Source organism: Protopterus annectens, chromosome 9.part0 (genome assembly GCF_019279795.1).
Source record: "Protopterus annectens isolate FY-2018-M chromosome 9.part0, PAN1.0, whole genome shotgun sequence".
Taxonomy (NCBI): Eukaryota; Metazoa; Chordata; order Ceratodontiformes; family Protopteridae; genus Protopterus; species Protopterus annectens.
This window is the reverse complement of record NC_056743.1, coordinates 677,734,837-677,760,859: the sequence shown is the minus strand read 5'-3', so window position 1 is coordinate 677,760,859 and position 26,023 is coordinate 677,734,837. Positions and strand designations below refer to the sequence as shown.

The window sequence follows — 26,023 nt, the reverse complement described above, 5'->3', positions numbered from 1 at the left end:
CTGACCTCTTCACAGGCTTTACAGCTCTCGACTCCAACTTCACAGGTTCCAATCACTTTAGTGCCAACAATGTTTTTGTCTTTGTCTGGTACGGCTGTGACACCTTCAGTACCTTCAGGAAGGACTGATGGGTCCCCAGGACCGAGTCTTCGCTGTCTGGCCCAAGGAATTTGAGTCGGCTCTGTTTTATTCTATGGAGCCGACCTTGGCTCTTTGAGCTGCATTGACAGAGGACTTGTCCTCTGTTCCAATTTGTCAGGTAGGTCTCTCGGGGTGGGGTGCGACTCCCAGTTCCGAGTTTGTCTCTGTTCTGGGCTCCTGTCCCTCCTCAAGGAGTCCTGCCTTTCAGGCCATGGAAAGCGCCTTGGCCACTGCCTCATCTCAGGTAGCTGCTGTGTTACCGGAGTCTCACCCTTTGACCCCAGGTTTATCGGTTCTACCACCAACCTCTATCTTTGGACAGCGAGCTCTAAAGTCACAAGATTTACCTACTAAAGGCGTACCCTCTTCTAAGTCCTGTTCAGATGCTCCCATTGAAGAGCAACTTTGGAAGAGATTGTGTAAGAGTAAACACCTTGATTCTCCCGAAGACTCCATCATAGAGGACACGGATTTCAGTGACTGGGAAGGGTACCCCACAGTCACCCCGGAAGACATCTCCTTCGGAGACATTCTTGAGATCCTAAAACAGTGAGATGATTGGAAGCCCAAAGACCCTTCCTCTGAGGAATCTGTGTACTTGCAGGCCTTTGGTGCTCACCCGCTGATGACCTAAGGAGACCTGACAAAATACTTTCCGCTCTTGAGGACCATCCACATTGGGCAAAGGGCTTAGTAGTTTATGCCACGGTGGTAGTGGCTGCCACCAAGAAAGAACTAGCCAACAAAAAGTCTACTGTACATCCCCCCCAACCAAGAACAGGGTGATGGATAGATTTGGGAAGCGGTCCATGCATCGACCTTCTCCATCAGGTCCTTTAACTTTTTGGCGCACTTTCTAGACTTCAGAGGGATCTGGTCAAGGAACTGTCAGATATCCTGGCAGGAGCAATGGCTTAGGGAGTCCAAGAAAAGGTGGCCTCCCAGTTAGCTGCCCTGGAGTGTATTTCAGAATCATCCATTACGCATGCAGCCAAAGGGGCGATCATGTCAGCAGGTTCAGGTGTTGCTGTTCAGCGACACACTTGGATGCATCTGTGTGAGTTTGCGGAACCCTTTAAGTCTTCCTTCCTCAATGTTCCCTCATTGTTTGGACCCAAAGTTAAGGAAACTCTGTCCAGGTGTGAAAAGGATAGAAAGACTCTGCTGTGGGTGTACATTTTTCCACTCTTCAATGATACTATTCCAGGAATCAAAGGAGTGGCAAAATGTGGTTCAAGAAGTCCCAGAAGCCTTTCCAGGGCACGAGTGGTACAGCTCCCCTCTGAGCAGAGGGGGGAGTTACAATGGAAGATGTCATCCCAGAGGCAGGGGTGGTCCGCAAAATCAGGGTTCCAGGGAGTCCTCCTCTGGTCAACCCTACCAGCGCTCCTGAAAGGGGACCCAATTGCTTGCCTCTGGAGGCAGTCAGGGGAAGACTTTCCTTGCACCCAACTGCCTGGCGACGTATAATTACCAATACCTGGATGGTAAGAATTATTTCCAGAGGTTATTTAATCCTCTTCACCCTTTACCCAAGAACCCAAGCAAGACTCCCCAACATTCCACCCAGTCAGAGGGATTAAGCAGCAGTAGAAATACAAAAGCTGCTAGAAAGAGTCATCCAAGAATGTCCCACCAGACCAATTAGGATCCGGATTTTACTCAAGATTCTTTTTAATGCCAAAGAAGACAGAGGACTGGAGACCAATTTTATCTTGGCATTCTAAACAAATTTGTCCAACAGTCAAAGTTACGGATGGTCACAGTTCAGTCAATACTGCCCTTCTTAGAGGAAAATGATTAGATGTGCTCTTTCGACTTTCAAGACATATATTACCACATAAAGATGAGACAAACACAAGTTTTTCCACTTCTGGCTAGGAGCCAGTCATTACCAATTCAGAGTGCTGCCCTTTGGTCTCACCACAGCTCCCAGGGTGTTCAAATGCATGGCAGTGGTCACAGCACATTTAAGGCTGCACAGAGTCTGGGTGTTTCCTTACCTAGATGACTGGCTTCTTACCGCTTCCACCGAGCATCGACTTCTGTGAACGGATTTCATTCTGGAGCTATCTCAACAGTTGGGCATCACAGTCAATCTTGCAAAGGCTCAACCAACCCCTTCTCAGGATATGGAGATGTTCTTCGTGTTTCACTGTTGCAGTCATTACATTTGGGTAATCTGCTGGCAGGTTGCCCTCAGTCGGCCTGAATTCCAAAGTCTTGGGTCCTGTGTCGGTTGCTGTCTCCTCTTCCATGACGTCAGGTCATCAGGGGTATAAAACATGCAGCCAACGCCATTTTCTTTAGTCTTTCTTGCCGCGTGGTGCCTGAAGCAGAAGCATTTCACAAGTGCCGGTCAGCCGACTACTGAAATATTAAGTATGAGTTTCAGAACCAAAGTCTTCACTAAAGCTAAGTACCCCAATGGGGAAACTTTTTTCTTGCTTTTTACCGATGTCAGAAAAAGTTAATAATTGTATTACTTGTGGGAAGCAAATACCTCATAAGGCTTTCCATTTATACTGTATTCCTTGCCTAGGCCCTGATCACAACGTGCCTGGCTGTCGGTTTTGTGCTAGATTTAACCAACGCACTCTTAAGAGTCGGTATATTTTTGCATCTCAGTATTTTGGAAACTGATTTAACTACCCAGAAATGTCGTCGGATAGCAATCCGACTACCGGAGTACATAAAAAACACAAAGAAAAGGACAGAGAAAGGCAGTAGAGATCCAAAACCGATGATGAAGCTTCTCCTAAGCCAGTCGTCAGTTCGGCGTTACTCAGAGAGGTGCTTTCACAGCCCCTGATACCTGCTACCTTCGAGTCACAGGCCTCTACCTACACCCATGTGGTGTCCAGCACGCCGCAAGATACTCAAGGTATTGGACCAACGGATGTATCTCCTTCGGATGGGTCCAGAGCCGCTGAGCAGGTACCGGCTTCTGAGGGTGTATTCAGACCTCAACGTTTTTATATCAAACCGATGAAAGCTGCAAAACCAAAGGCAAAGACACCTTCTAAAACTAAAAAACTGATGCCTGAGCCATGTGCACAGGCCTCTATGCCTAAAAAACAGATGATCAAAATGGCTGAAGACCTCATTACCTTGATCAGGGGTACCCATCCCCCTCCAGATAAGAGGCCTAGGCAAGACACTGACTATGAATGTTCAGATCAGGTTTCTATTTCTTCTGATTCCTCTTCTGATCAGGAATTATCTTTACCTCCCTATCAGGATTCTGATGTTGAGGAGTCTATTCCATCTGCATCTCCTCCTGAGGATTATTCATTTGGAGAAACCTTGCATACTTTGAAGGAGCATTTTCACTGGGAGAGTCAAGACTTCTCAGAATCAAAAAGGGATTTCCTTCTTCTCCCGCAGCACACGCCTTTAGCCATTCCCCCTGTTTTAGACATTGTGGATGATGTGTTTTCGGAGTCAAGCCTGACCCCTGACTCCTTACCTCCGGCTCCCAGTAAGCCTGACTGGTATTACAGGGTCCCTGACTCTCATAAATTTTTATTTAGAAACCCTGCTGCTGATCCTGAAACTATTTCACAGGGTCCAAAGGGAGTTAAGGCCTCAGCAGCAAAAACCACTACCCCCTCCGACAGAGATTCAAGGGCACTAGACAGATCGGGAAAAAAGGTTTATACATCTGCAACCTTGGCAATCAGGGCCTTAAATTGTCAATTTCATATGCTTAAGTACCAACAACATGTTATGGGATTGCTGAAACAGAAAATGATGTTGATTTCAGAATGTGCAGAAAATAAGGAATTGCAGGAATTATTGCATGCAGCTGAACAAGTTGGAAAGCATACTCTGCAATGTGGTTTTGATTCTTTAGAGGCCTCCTGCAGGGCCACAGTTACTGGATCTGTGATTAGGAGGCAAGACTGGTTAAAGGAACAATGAAAGAAAAGGTGAGACTCCGCTGGATGTTCCACTGCTTTATTAAAATAGACAAAAAGTTGTATCCAAAACTGGTAAAAAACTCTAACAAAATGTATATCCACTGACAAGCGCTTTCGGGTGAGAACCCTTCATCAGATCACATACTGAAAGCAATTCCTGATATTTAAAATACAAATTAACCAATGAAAGTTAGTAAAAAGCCCGCCTTTTCTGCAAGGCTGGTTTTAAAGGTACACAGTCATTTAAGCCTGGAGTTCTGTGGGCCATCAATTCCAAAATCCATTTGGACTCCATAGATTCAGTTAATAATTTAACATCACCCCCCCTGTTGTTCATAACAACATTAACCACTGCTTTAAATTTAAAGTTATGTGTGGGGTGGGTCTCTATATGCTTATATAAAGCATTATGTGCATCTTTATTCCTAACTGAGGACATATGTTGCAATATTCTTACCTTGAACATATTATTGGTTTTGCCAACATAGAAACATGTGCATTCAGTGCACTCTGCTATATAAACTACATTACTTGTCCTACAAGAGGCTTTTGCTTTAAAGCTAAAGACATGTCCACTAACTGGATGTGTAAAGGTGTAATCTTAATTTATAAATTGGCATGCTTTACAATATCCACATGGGACACTACCAATTTTTTCTTTAAGGATACAAGTTTGGGTTACTATTTTCTCTTTACAAAGTATATCTTTTAAATTCTTGTTTCTCCTGTAACCAAATTGTGGATAAGCCCCCACTATACTTCTTAACTTGTTATCTCCCCTCAACATATTCCAGTTTCTATTGACAATATCCCTGATGTCTCCTATGTTACTACTATATGTAAACAATACTCTTGGTTCATTGAATTTGTGTGTGGTGTTAGGGGTTCTTATTTCCCCTTTATTACATTTAAGCCATGGCTTAAATCTGTTATCTCTTTTTGTGTGGTTGGTATCAACCACTCTGTTAACCAGTTTTCCTCTATAACCCCTTTCTAAAAAGTTGTTCTTCAGATTAACCATTTCACATTCAGACATCTTATCATCCAGATTCAATCTGGAAATTCTGCCAATCTGGCCCTGAACAATATTTGAAAACATATATCGGGGGTGCATGCTATCGAAACAAAGCATTGTATTTTTCCAGCACTCCTTCCTATATAGGCTTGAAGAAAAAACAGCTTCATTTTGTGATATACATACATCTAAAAAATCAATGTTTGTGGTTGAACATTTCTTAGTAAACTTCAGGAATGTAGTAGTGGAGTGTAGATAGTCTAAAAAACCATTCAAAGATGTAACATCATCCTTCCACAAAAAGAAAATATCATCCACAAAACGTGTATATAAATGTATATGTTGCATCCATTCTGGCTTGTTGAAAATCATAGCCTTTTCCCAATACCAAAGGACCATATTGGCGTAAGTATTGGCACAGGGAGTGCCCATGGCCACCCCCTGTGCCTGTCTATATGTATGTTGTGCTCCTACAAACACATTATTTTCTAGGACCAAGGTTAGTAAAGTCCTGATTAATATTATTTTCTCCTCATCTACATTCTGATCTGCCAATACCTCACTAACAGCTTGAACCCCATAGTCATTACTAATAACAGTAAATAGGTTTTGAACATCTAAGGTAACCATCAAAAAGTCTCTATTTACTTGTGTCCTCTCTATTCACATACATCTAAAAAATCACCTAATTTAAGCAAGAAATCTCCTGTATCTTTAAGTATGGTGGTCAAATTGTCTACAAAAGGATGTAATGTGTGTTCCAACCATATGGAAATATTTTCCGTCACCCACCCTCTGCCAGAAACTATGGGTCGTAGTGGGGGTCATGAAGTGACTTGTGTATCTTTGGTAGACCTTTAAAGATTGGAATGACGGCCTTGTCTATCAATAAAAATTTATATGTATCATCACTAATTTTCATTTCAAAAAGCAATCTTTTTAAACAATTATGTACTTTATCTACTATAATTTTTACACCCACAGGATTAATCTGTGTATATGTATGTTTATCTGATAGCAATTCTTCTATTTTACTAACATACATAGTGGTGTCTAGTACTACCACCGCTCCCCCTTTATCAGCTGTTTTAATGACTAAGTTTTTATTGTTACTTAAATCAGACACTGCTTTCTTCTGTTTTTGTGTCAAATTGTGGTATTCATTAAACACCCTATTCTTGAAATATTCCTGTAAGTCATGTTCACAGCTACCTATAAATACATTAAGAGCTGGAGAGAAAGGTGGTATTTAACAGCTTGGCTGTCTAAGCTTTACGTAACCAACTAGAAACTCAATTTGGTGAACCGTTCCATAAGGCACGCATAAGAGAGCTATTAGATACTATATCTGACAACGACAACAAGTTACGTTTACAGAAGATCAGTAAACTAAAGAGAGACTTATGAAGATTTTACCGCAGGTAACATCTTCATTTGGCCCAGGTTTAATGCTTCGAATTCTGCTCCCAGTGATGGGACCAATAGGAAGGCACCCCGACGTCATCAGAATGGGAGGGGCGAGACAAGATAATCTGTAGCACCAGTCGATAGTACAATGGATGGTAGCAGTGGCGCCTTACAGAACGACAGGCAAGAGAAAACTACTAACTCGTCGACAGCAGAGGGTTTTAACGTGTCCATCCAGGACAAGGCACCTATACATACATTATTGGGTTCCCACTCAGATATTCCTTCTGAGCGTGTTTCGGTCCTCAGTGCCACATTAACTCAAGCCGACACTGCTACGAAGGATGATTCCTGTTTAGGAGCTCGCCCAAAACACACGCAAGGGCCCACACGTTTTTTGGAGCAGTTGCCAGCTCCCATGAAGAAACGAGGAGCGTGGAAACGCTCGTTGAGCGAGGGGAGAGACCCGAACAAAAGAAGGAAGATACTAGATTGACTTTTAACCATGATTATGGTATTGTTTTTAATTTATCTTCATATATTTTGAGTAGTGAAGAATTATATGTCTTAAACAAAGGCATGACCTTTGTACCGGACAGACCCAGTGCTTTTAATGAAGTCATGCCTGATATTATGCTTTTTTGTAGAAATTTAGCATTGAAATGTGCTTTTGGTGTTAATAATGAATATAATACAACCCTTAGACAGCCAAGCTGTTATATACCACCTTTGTCTCCAGCTCTTAATTTATTTATAGGTAGCTGTGAACATGACTTACAGGAATATTTCAAGAATAGGGTGTTTAATGAATACCACAACTTGACACAAAAACAGAAGAAAGCAGTGTCTGATATAAGTAACAATAAAAACGTAGTCATTAAAACAGCTGATAAAGGGGGAGCGGTGGTAGTACTAGACACCACTATGTATGTTAGTAAAATAGAAGAATTGCTATCAGATAAACATACATATACACAGATTAATCCTGTGGGTGTAAAAATTATAGTAGATAAAGTACATAATTGTTTAAAAAGATTGCTTTTTGAAATGAAAATTAGTGATGATACATATAAAATTTTTTATTGATAGACAAGGCCGTCATTCCAATCTTTAAAGGTCTACCAAAGATACACAAGTCACTTCATGACCCCCCACTATGACCCATAGTTTCTGGCAGAGGGTGGGTGACAGAAAATATTTACATATGGTTGGAACACACATTACATCCTTTTGTAGACAATTTGTCCACCATACTTAAAGATACAGGAGATTTCTTGCTTAAATTAGGTGATGTGAATAGAGAGAGGACACAAATAAATAGAGACTTTTTGATGGTTACCTTAGATGTTCAAAACCTATTTACTGTTATTAGTAATGTCTATGGGGTTCAAGCTGTTAGTGAGGTATTGGCAGATCAGAATGTAGATGAGGAGAAAATAATATTAATCAGGACTTTACTAACCTTGGTCCTAGAAAATAATGTGTTTGTAGGAGCACAACATACATATAGACAGGCACAGGGGGTGGCCATGGGCACTCCCTGTGCCAATACTTACGCCAATATGGTCCTTTGGTATTGGGAAAAGGCTATGATTTTCAACAAGCCAGAATGGATGCAACATATACATTTATATACACGTTTTGTGGATGATATTTTCTTTTTGTGGAAGGATGATGTTACATCTTTGAATGTTTTTTTAGACTATCTACACTCCACTACTACATTCCTGAAGTTTACTAAGAAATGTTCAACCACAAACATTGATTTTTTAGATGTATGTATATCGCAAAATGAAGCTGTTTTTTCTTCAAGCCTATATAGGAAGGAGTGCTGGAAAAATACAATGCTTTGTTTCGATAGCATGCACCCCCGATATATGTTTTCAAATATTGTTCAGGGCCAGATTGGCAGAATTTCCAGATTGAATCTGGATGATAAGATGTTTGAATGTGAAATGGTTAATCTGAAGAACAACTTTTTAGAAAGGGGTTATAGAGGAGAACTGGTTAACAGAGTGGTTGATACCAACCACACAAAAAGAGATAACAGATTTAAGCCATGGCTTAAATGTAATAAAGGGGAGAACCCCTAACACCACACACAAATTCAATGAACCAAGAGTATTGTTTACATATAGTAGTAACATAGGAGACATCAGGGATATTGTCAATAGAAACTGGAATATTTTGAGGGGAGATAACAAGTTAAGAAATATAGTGGGGGCTTATCCACAATTTGGTTACAGGAGAAACAAGAATTTAAAAGATATACTTTGTAAAGAGAAAATAGTAACCCAAACTTGTATCCTTAAAGAAAAAAATGGTAGTGTCCCATGTGGATATTGTAAAGCTTGCCAATTTATAAATAAAGATTACACCTTTACACATCCAGTTAGTGGACATGTCTTTAGCTTTAAAGCAAAAGCCTCTTATAGGGCAAGTAATGTTGTTTATATAGCGGAGTGCACTGAATATGCACATGTTTCTATGTTGGCAAAACCAACAATATGTTCAAGGTAAGAATATTGCAACATATGTCCTCAGTTAGGAATAAAGATGCACATAATGCTTTATATAAGCATATAGAGACCCACCCCACACATAATTTTAAATTTAAAGCAGTGGTTAATGTTGTTATGAACAACAGGGGGGGTGATGTTAAATTATTAACTTAATCTATGGAGTCCAAATGGATTTTGGAATTGATGGCCCACAGAACTCCAGGCTTAAATGACTGTGTACCTTTAAAACCAGCCTTGCAGAAAAGGTGGGCTTTTTACTAACTTTCATTGGTTAATTTGTATTTTAAATATCAGGAATTGCTTTCAGTATGTGATCTGATGAAGGGTTCTCACCCGAAAGCGCTTGCCAGTGGATATACATTTTGTTGGAGTTTTTTACCAGTTTTGGATACAACTTTTTGCCTATTTTAATAAAGCAGTGGAACATCCAGCGGAGTCTCACCTTTTCTTTCATTATACTTATTTTTCAGTTGTTTGGTGAGTCTGAGGCACAGCAAAGAACATTATTTGGACTGGTTAAAGGAACAAAATTTGCCTGGTCATGTTAAAGCTAAATTGCTAGATGCACCTTTACAGCATGATTTTCTGTTTGGTATTAAGGCAGAAGGGGTTTTAAAGAAAATGGAAGACAAAGCTAGATCTATGCAAACTGTTTAAAGATTTCTTACAAGTGCAGCCACCTAGATTTAGTACACTGGCCTACAAAAAATTGGTCCTTTCCTGTGTCAGACAGAGCTCAAAGGGGCAAATCCAGACGCCTTAAGGGTTCCAGGTACCAGGCTCAAGACTCATACAGGTCAAAGCACTGGGGCGCATCCACCTCCAAATCTGGAGGAGATAAAGCACAAACCTACAGAAAGCAATCCAGTGACTTCCCCCTGCCTACACCAAGCACTTATCTTTTGGCAGCACCCATAGGGGGAAAATTGGCACTTTTTGCTCAAAATTGGCAGTTAATAACCCAGGACAAGTGGGTACTAAACATTGTATCACAGAGATACAGGTTCCATTTCCACACTCTGCCAATGACAAATGGCTGTCCAGATCTGCCAAAAAAACAATGGGCAGAGGCACAGAAACAGGTTACATCCCTCATGGATATGGGGGCCATTCAGACAGTACCAGAACAGGAAAAAAGGACAAGGTTTTTACTCAAGACTGTTCTTGGTGCCCAGAAAGGACAAGGCCTGGCGGCCAATACTGGATTTATCGATTTTGAACACATACTTGGACAATCCAAAATTCAAAATGCTCACTTTGCAACAGCTTCTGCCCATGCTGGGCAAGAATGCTTGGCTGGTGACTTTAGACCTAAAAGAGGCATACCTGAATGTCCCAATAAGAAGATACCTCAGATTCAAGGCTGGCTTAATGCATTACCAATTCTCTGCACTGCCCTTTGGCTTATCTACTGCGCCCAGGGTCCTTACAAAGTGCCTGGCACCAGTAATTGCATTTTTCAGACAAAGAAGTATTCAAATATATCCCTTACTTGGACGACTGTCTCATTCAAGCAGAGAACAAGGACACTCTTCTTCAACACCTGGCATTTGTGAAAAGGCTTCTAACATGCCTAGGCTACACAATAAACGAAAAGAAATAACAACTGGTACCCTCTCAAAAGATAACATTCCTGGGTGCAAGCTTGAATACAACTGCCCAGATGGCTTACCTCACGCCAGACAAACAAAGGCAACTGACTACTTACTTCAAACTGATGGCAACAAAAACCCAGTCTTCTGCAAGACAAATTCTGCAGGCTCTGGGCTTCATGGCATCCTGCATCCTTCTAATTCCATATGCAAGACTGCATATGAGGAAACTTCAATGGTACCTAAAAAGTTTATGGAATCAACACACACACAGTCTGGAAACAATGATTCCTCTCATCCCCTGCCTGCAACAGGAGTTTCTATGGTGGGCAAAGGCCTGTCACCAAAACATGGGATGGCCCTTCACTCTACCCCCCGCCAGCCAAATCTTAACAACAGACGCATCAGATTATGCCTGAGGGGTCCACATGGCAGGAAAATGCATTCAGGGCATATGGGCACCAAATCAAATGCATCTACATATCAACCAGAAAGAGATGCTAGCTGCTCAAAATGCCCTAACAGTCTTCAAGGACTTTCTTCATCCAGGACAACTACTGATAAAGACAGACAACACCATAGTCATGTGGTATATAAACAAGCAAGGGGGCACACACTCATACCCCCTTTGCAGATTAGCCATGGTACTGTGGGACACAGCTTTGACCTACCAAATAAATCTTCAAGCTCAATTCCTGCCAGGAAAACAAAACACTCTGGCAGACATTTTAAGCAGAAACCTTATGAATCCTCATGAGTGGAAACTAAATCCACAAGTCTTCAGCATGATGATAGGTCTATGTCTGGGTTCCCCCATTTCTCTATTTGCCTCTCCTCAAAATTATCAACTGAAAAGATTCTGCACAAAGACTTATCACAGACAAGCACGGAAAGTGGGCGCCCTATCCTTCAGTTGGAAAAACCTGTCAGTTTATGCCTTTCCTCCTCTGCCTCTTCTACCCAAGGTCCTCTTAAAAGTCAGACAAGAGAAACCAAAGATGATATTAATTGCCCCGGACTGGCCCCGCCAATACTGGTACCCCATCCTAAGGAACTTGTCTCAATACCCAGATTGGACCTTGCCTCAAAAACCACAACTACTGTCCCAGCAAAACAGTCAGAACCTGCACAATCAACTACAGACTCTGAACCTGGCAGCATGGCTAATCCTGTAATCATACAGAAAACACCTCTCAGTAAAGCTGTGATGGATGTCACTTTGGAAGCCAGAAGGCCTAGTACTAGATCTTATGCTGACGAATGGAAGAGATTCTGTGCTTGGAATCAAGCACAAGGAACTGATACAGCAGAACCGCATATTCCTCAGATATTACAATGCTTAACTGAGATGCTTGACAAAGGATTATCTTTTTCATCAATCAAAATCCATGCCTCTCGCATTTCGGCTCATTACAATACAGAGCTACCAATCTTTTCTCATCCTTTACTAAAGCAGTATCTAAGAGGAGCCAAAAATTTAAGGCCTCCTAGAAGATCACCATTACCTGCATGGGACCTCAATTATGTGTTGGAAAAGCTCACCCTGCCTCCATTTGAACCAGCTGCTACCGCTGATATAAAGTTCTTATCATGGAAAACAGCTCTGCTACTAGCAATTACTTCAGCAAGAAGAGTTTCAGAGCTACAGGCCCTCATGGCTGTAGAGCCTTTTATCATATTTTACCCAGACAGGGTGTCTCTGAGGACAAATCCTACTTTTATGCCCAAGGTCGTTTCCAGTGTGGCTCAACCAAAGAATTCATCTGCCAACTTTTTATCCAAATCTGCAGAACAAAGGGGAGAGAATTCTGCATTCCTTGGACGTACACAGACAGCTGAGATTCTACATGAGCAGGACTAAAGCTCTAAGAAAAACTGAGCAATTACTAGTGTCATATGCTGCAGGATCAGAAGGAAAGGCTATTTCAAAGCAGACAATTTCAAAGTGGATAAGCCATTGCATCCGTTTCTGCTACTTACACCATGGCAAACCTGTGCCCAAGGGCATTAGGTCTCACTCCACCAGGGCTGCAGCTACTTCAGCAGCCTTTCTCAGAGGAGTACCAACCAAGGACATTCTAGAGGCTGCTACTTGTGAGTTCTGTTCACACCTTTACAAAGCATTACCATTTGCCTCTCTACCCTAAATCCAGGGCAGGCTTTGCCGCTGCAGGGTCATATAGACTCACCTAATGCTGTTTAGCTCCAGCCTCCCAACCATAGCTTTGGGATTCTACCCAAATGTAATGACTGCAACAATGAAACACGAATAACCTAGTACAGTTGTGTACACTTACCATAAATGTAGATGTTCGAGTGTATTCACTGTTGCAGTCCAGGTTACCCTCCCGCCATCCCCCTGTCATTCTACAGTTTATCTTTCCTTCTCTGCCTTCTACAACCTATGTGGTGTATTTGCTTGTAGATGAAGGTTACGTTTATATTGGTGCATTTGTACACACACACACACACATATATATATATATATATAGATATATATATATATATATATATATATATATATATTTAGAATATTGCTACCTTTTTGGGGGCACCTGACATCGGGTGCAAGAAAAACTAAAGAAAATGGCGTCGGCTGCATGTTTTATACCCCTGATGACCTGACGTCATGGAAGAGAAGACAGCAACTGACGCAGGACCCAAGACTTTAGAATTCAGGCTGACTGAGGGCAACCTGCCAGCAGATTACCCAAATGTAATGACTGCAACAGTGAATACACTCTAGCATCTACATTTATGGCAAGTGTACACAACTGTACTTTCATCGGAGTTCGTCTCAGCACTCTGTCCTGTGTGGCATCGCTTCCTCACCACAGGTTGCAGGAAATACAGTCGCAGGTTCACCCTATTCTTCATTGAAGCAAAATACCAGCTCAGCCAATTCTGCAAGCATTGGGCTCCATGGCAGCAGCGATCACCGGCAAGGTTTCACATGAGACTTTTTCAGTGGCTGCTTGCGAATCAATAGTCTATTCTAACCCACCTCATGAATCACCTAGTTTTTCTATCCAGCCTATGCAAAAATGACCTATCCTGGTGGATGCAGTCCAAAGAGATTCTTAGGCCGTCCCTTTGTCCCCACTCAGCCCAAGGCCATAGTGAGCACGGATGCTTCCCAGATGTGGTGGAGTGCATTATCTGGGGAAGACGGTCCAAGGCACTTGGTCCCCGTCCAAGGCCAATCTGCATATCAGTGTTCTGGAGCTGAGGGCAGTGCTTCTAGCGTTTCATTCTGCCTTACCTCAAGGGATGATAGCTATTCAGTCAGACAACATGTCCATAGTTTGGTACATCAACAGATGGGGGGGGGGGGCAAGACCTACCTGCTGTGTCAAGAAACCCTTAGAGTGTGGCAATGGGCCATAACTTCCAACAGCTTTCTGATAGCAATGCACATCCTGGGGAGTTCAAACTTGATTGCGGACAAACTGAGCAGATACATCCTCATGCTTCACGAGTGGCTTCTAAACTCCAGAGTGGCGAAGAAGATCTTTCTTCGCTGGGGCCAGCCTTGCTGCGACATGTTTACTTCACCCCTGAGCAACAAGTGCAGAAACTACTTTGCCCTAATTCTCCCTCAGAGGGAGTCGCACAGAGACTCTCTTTTCCTCGATTTGACCCCAGGGTCTCCTTTATGTCTTTCCCCTATTCCCTCTGATCCCCTGTGTTCCTGAAAAAAGCAGCTTGGTTGAGAAGCAAAGTAATCCTCATTGCATCTTACTGTCCTTGACAAATATGGTTTCCCTTCCTTTGGCCTCATCTACTTTGCCACCCATCGATTCTGGACACAGTTCTGGACCTTCTGTCTCACCCTCAGAGATTAGTGTACCCCAGTCTGCAAACCGTCAAGCTGACTGCTTGGTTTTTCCAGTTCTGTTAGTTGCCAGTCATGACGACATTCCATCTTCTGTAGGCATCCCATAAACCATCCACCAGGAAGCTCTACCTTAGTAAATGAAAAATATTTTCTATCTAGGCTTGTGATAATGGTCTTAAACCTTTTTCAGCGCTAGTTAAAAAAAAAAAAAGTTCTAGAGTTTCTAGCTGCCATTTTTAGTAAAGGAGCTTTTGCTTCCACAGTTAAGGTTATCTTGGCAGCTATTTCAAATTTCCCTAATGGTTTCCATGATCAGCCCTTAATCTCCCACAGGCTCTGTAAGGTTTTTCTTAAGAGCACCATTCGTTTAAAGCCCCCATTCAAGGATCCGCTATCTCTGTGGGACTTTACCTTTGTATTGCAGTGTCTTACATTACCCCCGTTTGAACCTGAAGCTACCTGTGACTTAGTTTTTTTCTTGGAAAATCTTGCTTTTAATAGCTGTCACCTTGGCAAGACGAGTCTCCGAATTACAGGCTCTATGTTCTAAAGCCCCTTATCTAGTTTTCCATAAAGAGAGGGTGTCACTCGGAACAAACCCGTCCTTTCTTCCTAAAGTGATTTCAGAGGCTAATATCAATCGAGCTATAGACTTGCCTGTATTCTTCCCAGATTTTTCTATTAAAGGCTAATATTGTTTGTACATTCTGGATGTGCACAGACAGTTATGTTTCTTTCTGGACAGTACTAAGCAATTTAGACAATCAGAACAATTATTTGTATCTTTTACAAGTGTAACCTATTTGTATCTTTTACAAGTGTAACCTTGAGCAAACCTATTTCTAAGGTTACTTTATCAAGATGGTTAAGGGATTGCATTTCTTTCATTTACACGAAAAAGAATCTGACTCCCTATGCACATTCTACCAGATCTATGGCGACTTCAGCTGTTTTTCATTCTAAAGCTTCCATGTCAGAAATTTGCGCAGCTGCAACATGGTTTTCTCCACATACCTTTTACAAATTGGATATGGTCTCCAGGGGGAGAGCCTCATTTGGTTCTATGGTTCTCAGGAATGTTCTTCCATAGGGCTACCCAGGATCTTAGGTAGCTTGAGACTGTGTCCCTCCCACAAATCGAGCAGATTAAGATTGACATCAGATAAAGAAGTTATGACTTACCATAACATTCCGTCTGTGTCGATCTTCATCTATTTTTGCATCCCACCTCACCTGCTCCCTCCTATAGAGTTCTGGTGGAGCGTTATGCTGTCCTGGGCTTCCTTGTTAGGATGCACCTTGGACAAGCCTGCAAACTCGATCTGAGGTAATGTAGAGAGGGGCACTGTGGGTAGACTAGTAGTTCGAGATATTTTTTTGGCTGTCACTAGCTATATATTGGCTGGATCGATTCAGTGGATCAGGACCATACGAAGATCGACAACACAGATGGAGCGTTATGGTAATTCATAATTTCTTTTTATTGTTAAATTTGCTTCTGATGTGCATTGTATAAATTGTGTATAGTTGTCTTTTTTTTTAATTAAATTTTCAGTGTGTTAATGTATATTTTACAAACCCTTTATATTAAGCAGCACAATGTTTAATCTCAATTTATATATATTTTTTCCTGTGTTGGAGTTGTATCTTGTCTGTATTGTTACCATTAAAGTTTCTGTTAATGTTTGCTAATGATTTATGTTTTGTAGGAGATGACATGACATCAGAAGGAAGAAGGCAACTCGCACTTTTTTTGGTGAGTTTCAGCCTTAGTGGCATACGCAACTGGTACTGTATGTTACAGTTTGATTATGAGCACAAGATGGCTGCTTGATATGCAGCTGTAGTGTCTAGATGTACAGCATAAGAAGCTGGAAAGTTCTGGTAACCTTTCTAAGTTTTCTGATGTAACAAATTTTCTCGTGTGCGTTTTAACACTGCAGTTTGTTGTTAATTTCTATTTTATTGCCAAATTTTCTGTTTTGCTTGCTTGTTTCCATTTAAATGTTTTCACTGTTTACAATTAGCTTTATATTTCATTGATTCCTGTGATAAAAAATCTTAACACTTGAGCTAAATATCTGAGTGCACAGTACCATTTTCTAATTTTTGTCACACCATTTTTGTATGATCCAAACCAGTTTTCTGATTAAACCAAAAATGTCAGATAAAAAAAGTTCTTTTAACTTAATTGGACAAAAAGTTAATATAATTTTTCATGCAGAGGTCATTGTTTATGTTAAATGCAACATTTCTTTGCCTATGTTAAGCAAAGTATTGTTTCAGTTTTAGTAAAATAAAGGGCAGTGTGTATACTTCAAAAATATATAATTTGCTTGATTTTAAATATTTGTATTATAAAAAGCATACAAAAAATACAGAAAACTATACATAATATAGTTTTAAATTATCTGTTAACTTCTGCCCATTTACACCATTCTCTTGGATTCTTTTACAACTATCTCTACTGTTAATAAAACACTAAACTGAGGCTTAAATTTTCTAGGATGTGCATATTAAAAAAACTATAAAAACTCAGCTTTTCAACACGAGGAGAATCCTAAAATGTAACTAGACTTCTGAAAGGCAGCCACAAGAGGTTCTCGGATACCTGGTCATGGTTCCTGTTTTGTACATGGTTGAGTCTCAACATCTTTTCCTCTAGCTTTTCTATATGGGTTTCATACAGTTGCAAAAGTTTTTTTTTTTTTTTTTTGGGGGGGGGGGGCAGCTGCTTGCAAGATATTTAGTACTGTAGCAGTTTTAAACATCCTAGTACAGCTGTAACTGGTAAAATGTGGTTTAATATTTTTTAATCCTTCCTCCATGAGAATTACAGGAGTTAGACTATGTTTCCTGGAAATTCAAGGCTCATCTCCCAGAGAGGTTATCTATGTACTCCCACGGCTGTGATCTGGTAGCATTATGGATGCTGATTGTATGTCACAGTTGTTTAATGATGGCGAGAGGAGCATGAAAAACCACCTGGGGGGCTACATATTGTCATGTCTATTGGCTCAAACGAGTGTGTAGGGCATGTTTTTACTCAGATCATTTGGTACAGTCCATTGAGACTTCCACCAAAAGATTCAATGGTTAGATTGAGCAGGATGCATGGTCCCTGGGATATGCATCCTCTTGCTTGTTTGAGTAGATATACTCCATTACTTAAGGATTTCTCGTCTTAATAATGTATTCTTTTTAGTATGACTCCATTATCTGTCTTGTATCACTTGAAAATTGTGACTTTATGCTGCAGTTGCAGTCTTGGCTAGAGAAAGGAGTATTCTGTTTCATTTAAGATGAATATGACTAACTGTCTTTTTTCTTCGCTAACATAGGATCAGCATTCAGATGTTTAATCAGATCAGTTAAGGGAAACATTGTTTCTATTGGGTCCAACACAATGGCTGTCACTTTTTACTCTTTCAAAATTAATGAAAGGCTTATTTGCAAGTATGACAACATGAAATTGTTATATATCTGTCTGAAATATTTTTCAGAAAGCTGCTGTGCTTAGAACATTTGTGGACTTTTTGGCACAGATGTTTCTTAAAGATACAAGTGAAGTGTTTCAGAAGAAAGTACAGAACATCACTTAGAAAGTGATTTTTGGATGTCGTTGATTGTTACTGTGAAAATTGTTACCAGAATATGGTACCTGCTCAAGTGTTCTAGATTTGTGTATATTGTTCCTTGAGTACTAGAGTGCTTTACAGTATTTCTCTGTACTGTAGTGGGAATTTTTGTTATTCTCTGGTTTGATTAATGTTTATCACTGAGGTCTAAAACTTAAGCGTACTTTGCAGCATAATTTGTCAATAGATGATTTACTGTTCTGATTTTGGTATCCAATATTTAATTTCAAAGGTATTCTGCAATGAATAATTCTTGGGGTTTCTTCTGATATTTTCAGGTTGGCACAATTCAGAATCTCACTAGATGTTCTTCATGTTTCACTGTTGCAGTCATTACATTTGGGTTATCTGCTTTCAGGTAACCCTCAGCCGGCCTGATTATCAAAGTCTTAGGTCCTGCATCAGTTGCTGTCTCTTCTTCCATGACGTCAGGTAGTCAGGGGTATAAAGCATGCAGCCGATGCCATTACATCAGTCTTTCTTGCCGTGCGGTGCCCGAAGCAGAAGCAGTTCCAAGTGCCGGTTGGCCGACTCCTGAAATTTTCGTTTTCAAGTTTCAGAACCGAAGTCTTCAAAAAAGCTAAGTACCCCGTTGGGGATCCTATTTCTTGCTCTAAACCGATGTCAGTAAAAGTTAGCAATTGTATTACTTGTGGAAAGCAAATACCTCATAAAAATTTTCATTCGTACTGCATTCCTTGCTTAGGCCCAGACCACAACGTCCCTCGCTGTCGGTTTTGTGCCTTATTCAATCCTCGAAATATTTGTCGTCTGTTCTTTTTCGCATCAAACTATTTCGGTACTTGGTTTAATTATCCAGAAATGGCTTCGGTAAGCCATCCGACTACTGACATTCTGAAAAAACATAAAGATAAAGACAGAGACAGACCGCATAGGTCCAAAGTTGCCGACGACTCTTCTGTTAAGCTAATCGCCAGTTCACCGTTACTCAGTGAGGCGCTTTCGTGGCCCCTGATACCTGCTACTTAAGATTCGCAGGCCTCTACTGAGACACATTCGGGGTCCACTATGCCACCAGATGTTTCTTCAACTATGGAACCTGCGGATGTCTCTACCTTGGATGAGTCCGGAGCCGCTGTGCAGGCACTGGCTTCTGAGGGTGTAGTATTCAGGCCTACTGACTTGCATATCAAACTGCCATCGTCTTCTTCAAGGCCTAAAATTCGATCCACGCCTAGGAAACAAACGTCCAAACTGCATGGTCAAGCCCATATGCCTAAAAAACAAATGATAAGAATGGCTGAAGATCTTATTACTCTAATTAGGGGAAACCACCCTTCTCCCTCTGAGATCTAGAACTGATTTTCCTTCTGATTCTTCTGATCAGGATTCTGAAATTTCTGTTTCTTCTGATGACCAGGATTTGTCCTTATCTACCTGTGAGGATTCTGATGCAGAGGACTCCATTCCCTCTGCTTCTCCACCAGAAGATTTCTCTTTTGGTGAAACTTTGCACACTCTTCGGGAGCATTTCTGCTGGGAAAGCCAGGATTACTCTGACTCCAAAAAGAGGTTAGGGAATTCTTACTCCTACCTCAACACAGGCCTGTAGCTATCCCTCCTGTACTGGACATTGTAGATGATGCCTTCTTGGAATCTAGCCTGGCCCCAGACACTTTACCTCCGGCTCCCAGGAAACCTGACTGGTATTAGAGTACCTGACTCTCACAGGTTCCTCTTTAAGAATCCTGCCACGGACCCAGCGACCATTTCACAGGGACCCACAGGTATTAAGGCTACTACTGCCAAAAACCCTACCCCCTCTGATAGAGATTCCAGGGCCCTGGACAGATGGGGTAAGATGGTATACACTTTGGCTACTTTGGCCATTAGGGCCTTAACCTGCCAGTTTCATATGTTAAAGTATCAGCAGCATATTATTGGATTACTTTAACAGTAAATGATGTTGATTCCTGACTGTGCTGAAAATAAAGAATTACAGGATTTAATGCATTCTGCTGAACAAGTTGGTAAACATACTTTGCAATGTGGTTTTGACTCCTTAGAGGCATCTTGCAGGGCTGCTGTCACTGGGTCTGTTCTTAGAAGGCATGCTTGGCTTAAGGAGCAAACTTTGCCAGATCAGGTTAAAGCTAAATTACTGGATGCTCCCTTAAACCAAGACTGTCTGTTTGGCAACAAAGCAGAAGTAGTACTTAAAAAGATGGAGGAAGAAGCTAAATCTATGCAAACTGTTAAAGATTTCCTGCAAGTACAGCCTCCCAGATTTAGTAGGCATTGGCCTTCTAAGAATTAGTCCTTTCCTGTGTCCTCCAGGCCTTCTCAGTCCAAACCCAGGAACAACAGACCACCTAGGCTACAGTCTCAATGTACTCACAGGCCTAAGCAGTGGGGGGCTCCCACTTCCAAAGCTGGAAGTAGTAAGACACCCCCTATGGTAAACTGTCACAATGACTTAACCTTAAACCTTCCAAGCCCTGCTCAACTGACTGCTCCTTTAGGGGGAAAGATCGTCCTGCATACAAAAAACTGGGAACTCATTACCCAAAACAAATGGGTTTTAAATATAGTTTCCCAAGGATACAGATGCCACTTCCACACCTTACCAGTCCCAAATGGTTGGCCAGACCTACCCCCAAATCAGTGGGCAGAGGCTCAACAGCAGTTTCTCGCTCTTCTAAGTATCAGGGCTATTCAGCCTGTCCCTGCAGAGGAATGGGGACAAGGTTTTTACTCCAGACTTTTCCTGGTACCCAGAAAAGACAATTTCTGGCATCCTATCTTGGACCTGTCTATCCTAAACACCTTTTTGGTAATCCCAAAATTCAGAATGCTAACTCTTCATCAGCTGCTTCCCATGCTAGGCAAAAATGCCTGGTTGGCAACATTGGACTTAAAGGAAGCTTACCTGTACATCCCAATAAAAGGAATCTTGCAGAAAATATCTATGCTTCAGAGCAGCCTACATGCACTATCAGTTCTCTGCACTGCCCTTTGGCTTATCTATTCACAAAGTGCCTAGCTCCAGTCATTGCATTCTGCAGGCAAAGAAATATTAAAATATACGCATACCAGGACAATTGTCTAATTCAGGTAGAAAGTCAGGACATACTATTAAATCATCTGGCATTTGTAAAGAAACTGCTAATCTCACTGGGGTACACCATAAACGAAAAGAAATCTCACCTAGTACCCTGCCAACAAATTGTATTCCTGGGAGCAAGCTTGAACACAACTTCCCAGATGGTGTACCTCACGCCAGAGAAACAAGTTTATTTCACATCTTACTTCAAACTACTGGCCACAAAGACCCAGCTATCTGCAAGGAAAATACTGCAAGCCCTGGGGTTCATGGCCTCTTACATCCTACTAATTCCATATGCAAGACTGCATATGAGGAAACTACAATGGTATCTAAAAAGCCTATGATGTCAACATTCTCAGGACGTGGAATCAATGATTCCTATCATTCCTTGTATAAAGACATAATTCCTTTGGTGGGCAGAGGCCTGCTACCACAACAAGGGACTGCCATTCACACTGCCCCCTGCCGCCCAAACCTTAACAACAGACACATCAGACTATGCATGGGGGCTCACTTGGCAGGGCAGTGCATTCAGGGCAAATGGAACCAGAGTCAAATGCACCTGCATATCAATCAAAAAGAAATGTTAGCTGTACAGAATGCTCTGACAGCCTTCAAGGAACACATTCTTCCAGGACAATTATTGGTAAAGACAGACAACACCACTGTTATGTGGTAGATAAACAAGCAGGGGGGAACCCACTCATACCTTCTCTGCAGACTAGCCATGGCTCTGTGGAACACAACCTTGAGCTACCAAGTGCACCTACAAGCTCAATTCCTGCCAGGCAAGCTAAATTCACTGGCAGACTACCTAAACTGAAATTTCATGGACCCACACAAGTGGAAACTGGAACCAAAGATATTCAACATTTTGAGAAACAAATGGGGGAGCCCAGAGATAGACCTGTTGGCCACCCCTCAGAACTATCAATTGGACAAATTCTGCACAAGGACTCCCCACAGACAAGCTTGGAAAGTAGATGCCCTGTCCTTCACCTGGGAAAGCCTCTCAGTTTATGCCTTTCCCCCTCTGCCTCTCCTCTTGAAAGTTTACTAAAGATCAAACAGGACAAACCAAGGACAATACTCATTGCACCAGACTGGCCACGCCAACAGTGGTACCCCTTCTTGCGCAGTAGGTCACTGCTGGAACCATGGCACCTGCCTCAGAACCCTTCCCTGCTATCCCAGCAGGAGGGCCAGATTCTGCACCCCCAGCTTCAAACCCTGAACCTAGCAGCCTGGCTAATTACCTGAGCTCTCCAATACCATCCCTCAGTAAGCAAGTGCTGGATGTCATTCTGGAGGCAAGGAGGCCTAGTACTAGAAAATCCTATGCTGAAAAGTGGAAAAGATACTATTCCTGTAGCCAAACTCATGGGATGGGCACAACAGTGCCCAGCTTGCCACATATTCTTCATTACTTGATGTTTCACAAGAGCCTTTCCTTCTCTTCTATTAAAATTCATGCCTCAGCCTTTTCAGCACATTATAATATTGAGCCACTCCTCTTCACTCACCCCCTGCTGAAGCAATTCCTCAGAGGGGCCAAAAAATTTAAGACCACCCAGGAGAGCTCCTATTCCAGCCTGGAACCTTAGCTTTGTATTGGAAAAGCTGGCTCTACCTCCTTTTGAGCCAACTGCAACTGCAGAGTTGAAATTCCTTTCTTGGAAAACAGCCTTCCTTCTAGCCATCACTTCAGCAAGATGAGTGTCTGAATTACAGGACTTCATGGCAGTGGAGCCCTTCATCATCTTCCATGCAGACAGGGTGTCCCTCAGGACCAATCCTTCCTTTATGCCCAGTGTGGTATCCAGTGTGGTCCTTAATCAGTCTATTCATTTGCCAACCTTCTTTTCTAATACACAGAACAAAGGAGAACAAATACTACATTCTTTGGATGCACAGACAACTTAGATTTTATTTGGACAGGACTAAGCCTCTCAGGAAAACTATACAGCTGCTAGTTGCCTTTGCTGCAGGGACAGAGGGGAAGGCCATTTCAAAGCAAACCATTTCTAAGTGGATAGGCCATTGCATTCATTTCTGCTATAAGCACCATGGAAAACCTACCCCACAGGGGATAAGATCACATTCCACCAGGGCTGCATCTACTTCAACAGTCCTTCTCAGAGGTGTTCCTACCAGGGACATCCTAGAAGCTGCTACCTGGAGTTCTGTTCATACCTTCACCAAGCATTACCACTTGCCTATTTTTTTCTAAATCCAGAACTGGTTTTTGCCACTGCAGGGCCTAATAGCTGGTCCTAATGCTCTCTAATTGCCTCCTCTCTTCCTTCACTTTGGGAATCTACCCAAATGTAATGACTACAACAGTGAAACACTAAGAACATAATGCAGTTGTGTACACTTACCATAAATGTAGATGTTCGAGTGTATTCACTGTTGCAGTCCTGGTTACCCTCCCTCCAGCCCCTGACTTCTATTGGCTATACCTCTCTTCTTGTTTACTGTATTTAAGCATTCTGGTGTATTTGCTTTTTGTTAGAGGTTTAACCTTGTATGTAATTGCTTCCCATTATGGGGGCACCTGACATCTGGGGCAAGAAAAACTGATGTAATGGTGTCGGCTGCATGCTTTATACCCCTGACTACCCGACGTTATGGAAGAAGAGACAGCAACCGACGCAGGACCCAAGACTTTGATAATCAGGCCGGCTGAGGGCAGATAACCCAAATGTAATGACTGCAACAGTGAATACACTAGAATATCTACATTTATGGTAAGTGTACACAACTGTACTTTCTAATGAGAGTGTACATGATGTCATGCACTGGAATAGGAGGGTATGTCCAGCTCCTGAGCTGTCCTTCATTTTTCCTTGTTGCACAGTGCAGACCTCATAATTGGAAAGTTTTCAGTTTTGAGTCCTAAAATGCTGAAGCTTTCTAAATGTCGCTGCTGTCAGACTACAAGCCATGACCTACACCAGCACAGTTTGTACTGAATCACCAGGGGAATGTGGCTGATGTGAGAAATGCTCAATGAAGGTGCTAGATGGTGCGTTTCCATCACATAATCAAAGATTAGTGTCAAATTAAAGGGAATAAGAGTAAAGGATCTGTAAGTCGGATATTGATCAAAGCTTCCTGTTTGAGTCATCCCATGTGGCACCTTAAGAGTTCCTGGGATTCAAAAGTTTTTTTTATTAGCAAGAGGTCATGCTCTCATTCTCAATCTGCTGCTTATGAAAGAAGCATGAGTAACTTTATTGAGGGCACATCCTGTACTGTCTGCATAGACTCAAACATAATCAAGTATCTTCAGCATGAAGTCACTGAGCCACATAACTTAGAGCAATCCTTCAGTTCCCCAACTAAGACTTACTCCATGATCAGTTGAAGTACTATGGCTTCAGACACCACAAGTCAAAACGAAATTTGCAATTTTGCATTGAAGAGACTTCTGGAGAACAAGTTGCACCAGTTAGACCCATAGGGGTAGTCCTGATCTTGCAGTACAAGTATTCACTGATAGCTTTATGCTACTGCAACAGTGATCTATACAAACATCTACTGTTATGGTAAGTTTACTTAATACAACTGTAATTTCTTTTGTTCATGTTTAGTCCAGGTTGATACATAATACTGATAGTCTGCTAAATGAAAAGCATTCTTTGTTGAACTGTTTCATTTGTTGCTGATTTATCCGTCTTTACTCCAATAGGCTCGGAAGTATTTGCACAACTTTGACTCCACACACTGCACTCCACTACCAGCTCAGGAGTTCCAGATGCCTTGGACTTTGTAGCAACAGGGATGAAAGAAGAGACCAGAAAAAGAGAGAATGAAAGCAGATCTTGGCACTTGGCCAGAATTAAAGAAGCTGCTGTGTTCTGGCATATTCGTTATTTTGCTGGCATGACCTTACTCTGCTGCCTTAAGCTGAAGGCAGTCTATGGTGGCTGTAACAGTGATCACAATTCCTTGAGCTGATATTAATTTATGGGAAAGGTGTCTTGTAAATAAATGAAGCTGATTTTATTACCCAGTTTAATATTGTACACCTTTTGTATCTTTTGTCACAGTGGATGATTTAAAGTGACAGGAGAAAGCAGTCATCATGCTGGCGATTGCTTGGAAGTTAATCTTGTACATCAAACATTTGTTTTCTTGCTGCTTCATATCAGTGGTTATACAAGATTTTGTTTGTACTTCACATTACTCACTGACTTGTTGCACAATCGCAAAGTAGGACAGTCATTTGCTTTTAGTGTTGCTATGTTCGTCATATCACATATTATTTTAGAAGTAGCTCAGACGGCACCTGCTAAATTGCATGGTATCATCCCCAACGTTTTGGTTGTTTTTCTTTCAAAGGACCAGAGTAGATGTTTCTAACTGTTATCCTCATACCTTGGCCCCCTTCTCATAGAATTGGTCCAGCTTAGTAAGCTGGTGGTATTACTGTCCTTATCTGCTAGTCCCATTGTATCACTGGGTTTGCCTCTCACATAAGCCCTCTACCTTTGATGTCATTGCCACTACAAACATGTCTGATACTATTTTTTTTCAGATGGTGTCATCCTTACTGGTGCCAGATTGCCAACATATATACATCACAGCAGTGAAACTCACAGAATTGCCTTTTGTTTTTGGATCCACTTCCTACTATAGGAAAGGGTTTCTTGGATGTTGAGACCTGTGAGTTGAAGGGTATAGCATTTCTAGTTTCAGATTTCGTATGTTGTGGATATCAGCTTGGTAGTTTCAGACCAGTAACTGGAGAGCATGGTCTACCCCTCCCCCCCCCCAAACACACAGACTTCCCACATCCCCATTATGGTGGTGCTTCCTTTTTCCTTGATATCACCAATGTGAAATAAAGAAACTTTAGACAAACTGCCTAACTT

General features: G+C 41.7%; 1 protein-coding gene across 1 annotated transcript in view; it reads left to right on the top strand.

Moving 5' to 3' along the window:
* ABHD16A (abhydrolase domain containing 16A, phospholipase) overlaps positions 1-25,167 on the top strand; it is a 527,648-nt gene extending 502,481 nt beyond the window's left edge. The window contains exons 19-20 of the mRNA XM_044083280.1: positions 16,148-16,194; positions 24,838-25,167. Of these exons, the coding sequence (XP_043939215.1) occupies positions 16,148-16,194; positions 24,838-24,921 (131 nt within the window). The 3' untranslated portion in view covers positions 24,922-25,167. The remainder of the gene's footprint in view (positions 1-16,147; positions 16,195-24,837) is intronic.
* The last annotated feature ends 856 nt before the right edge of the window (positions 25,168-26,023 follow it).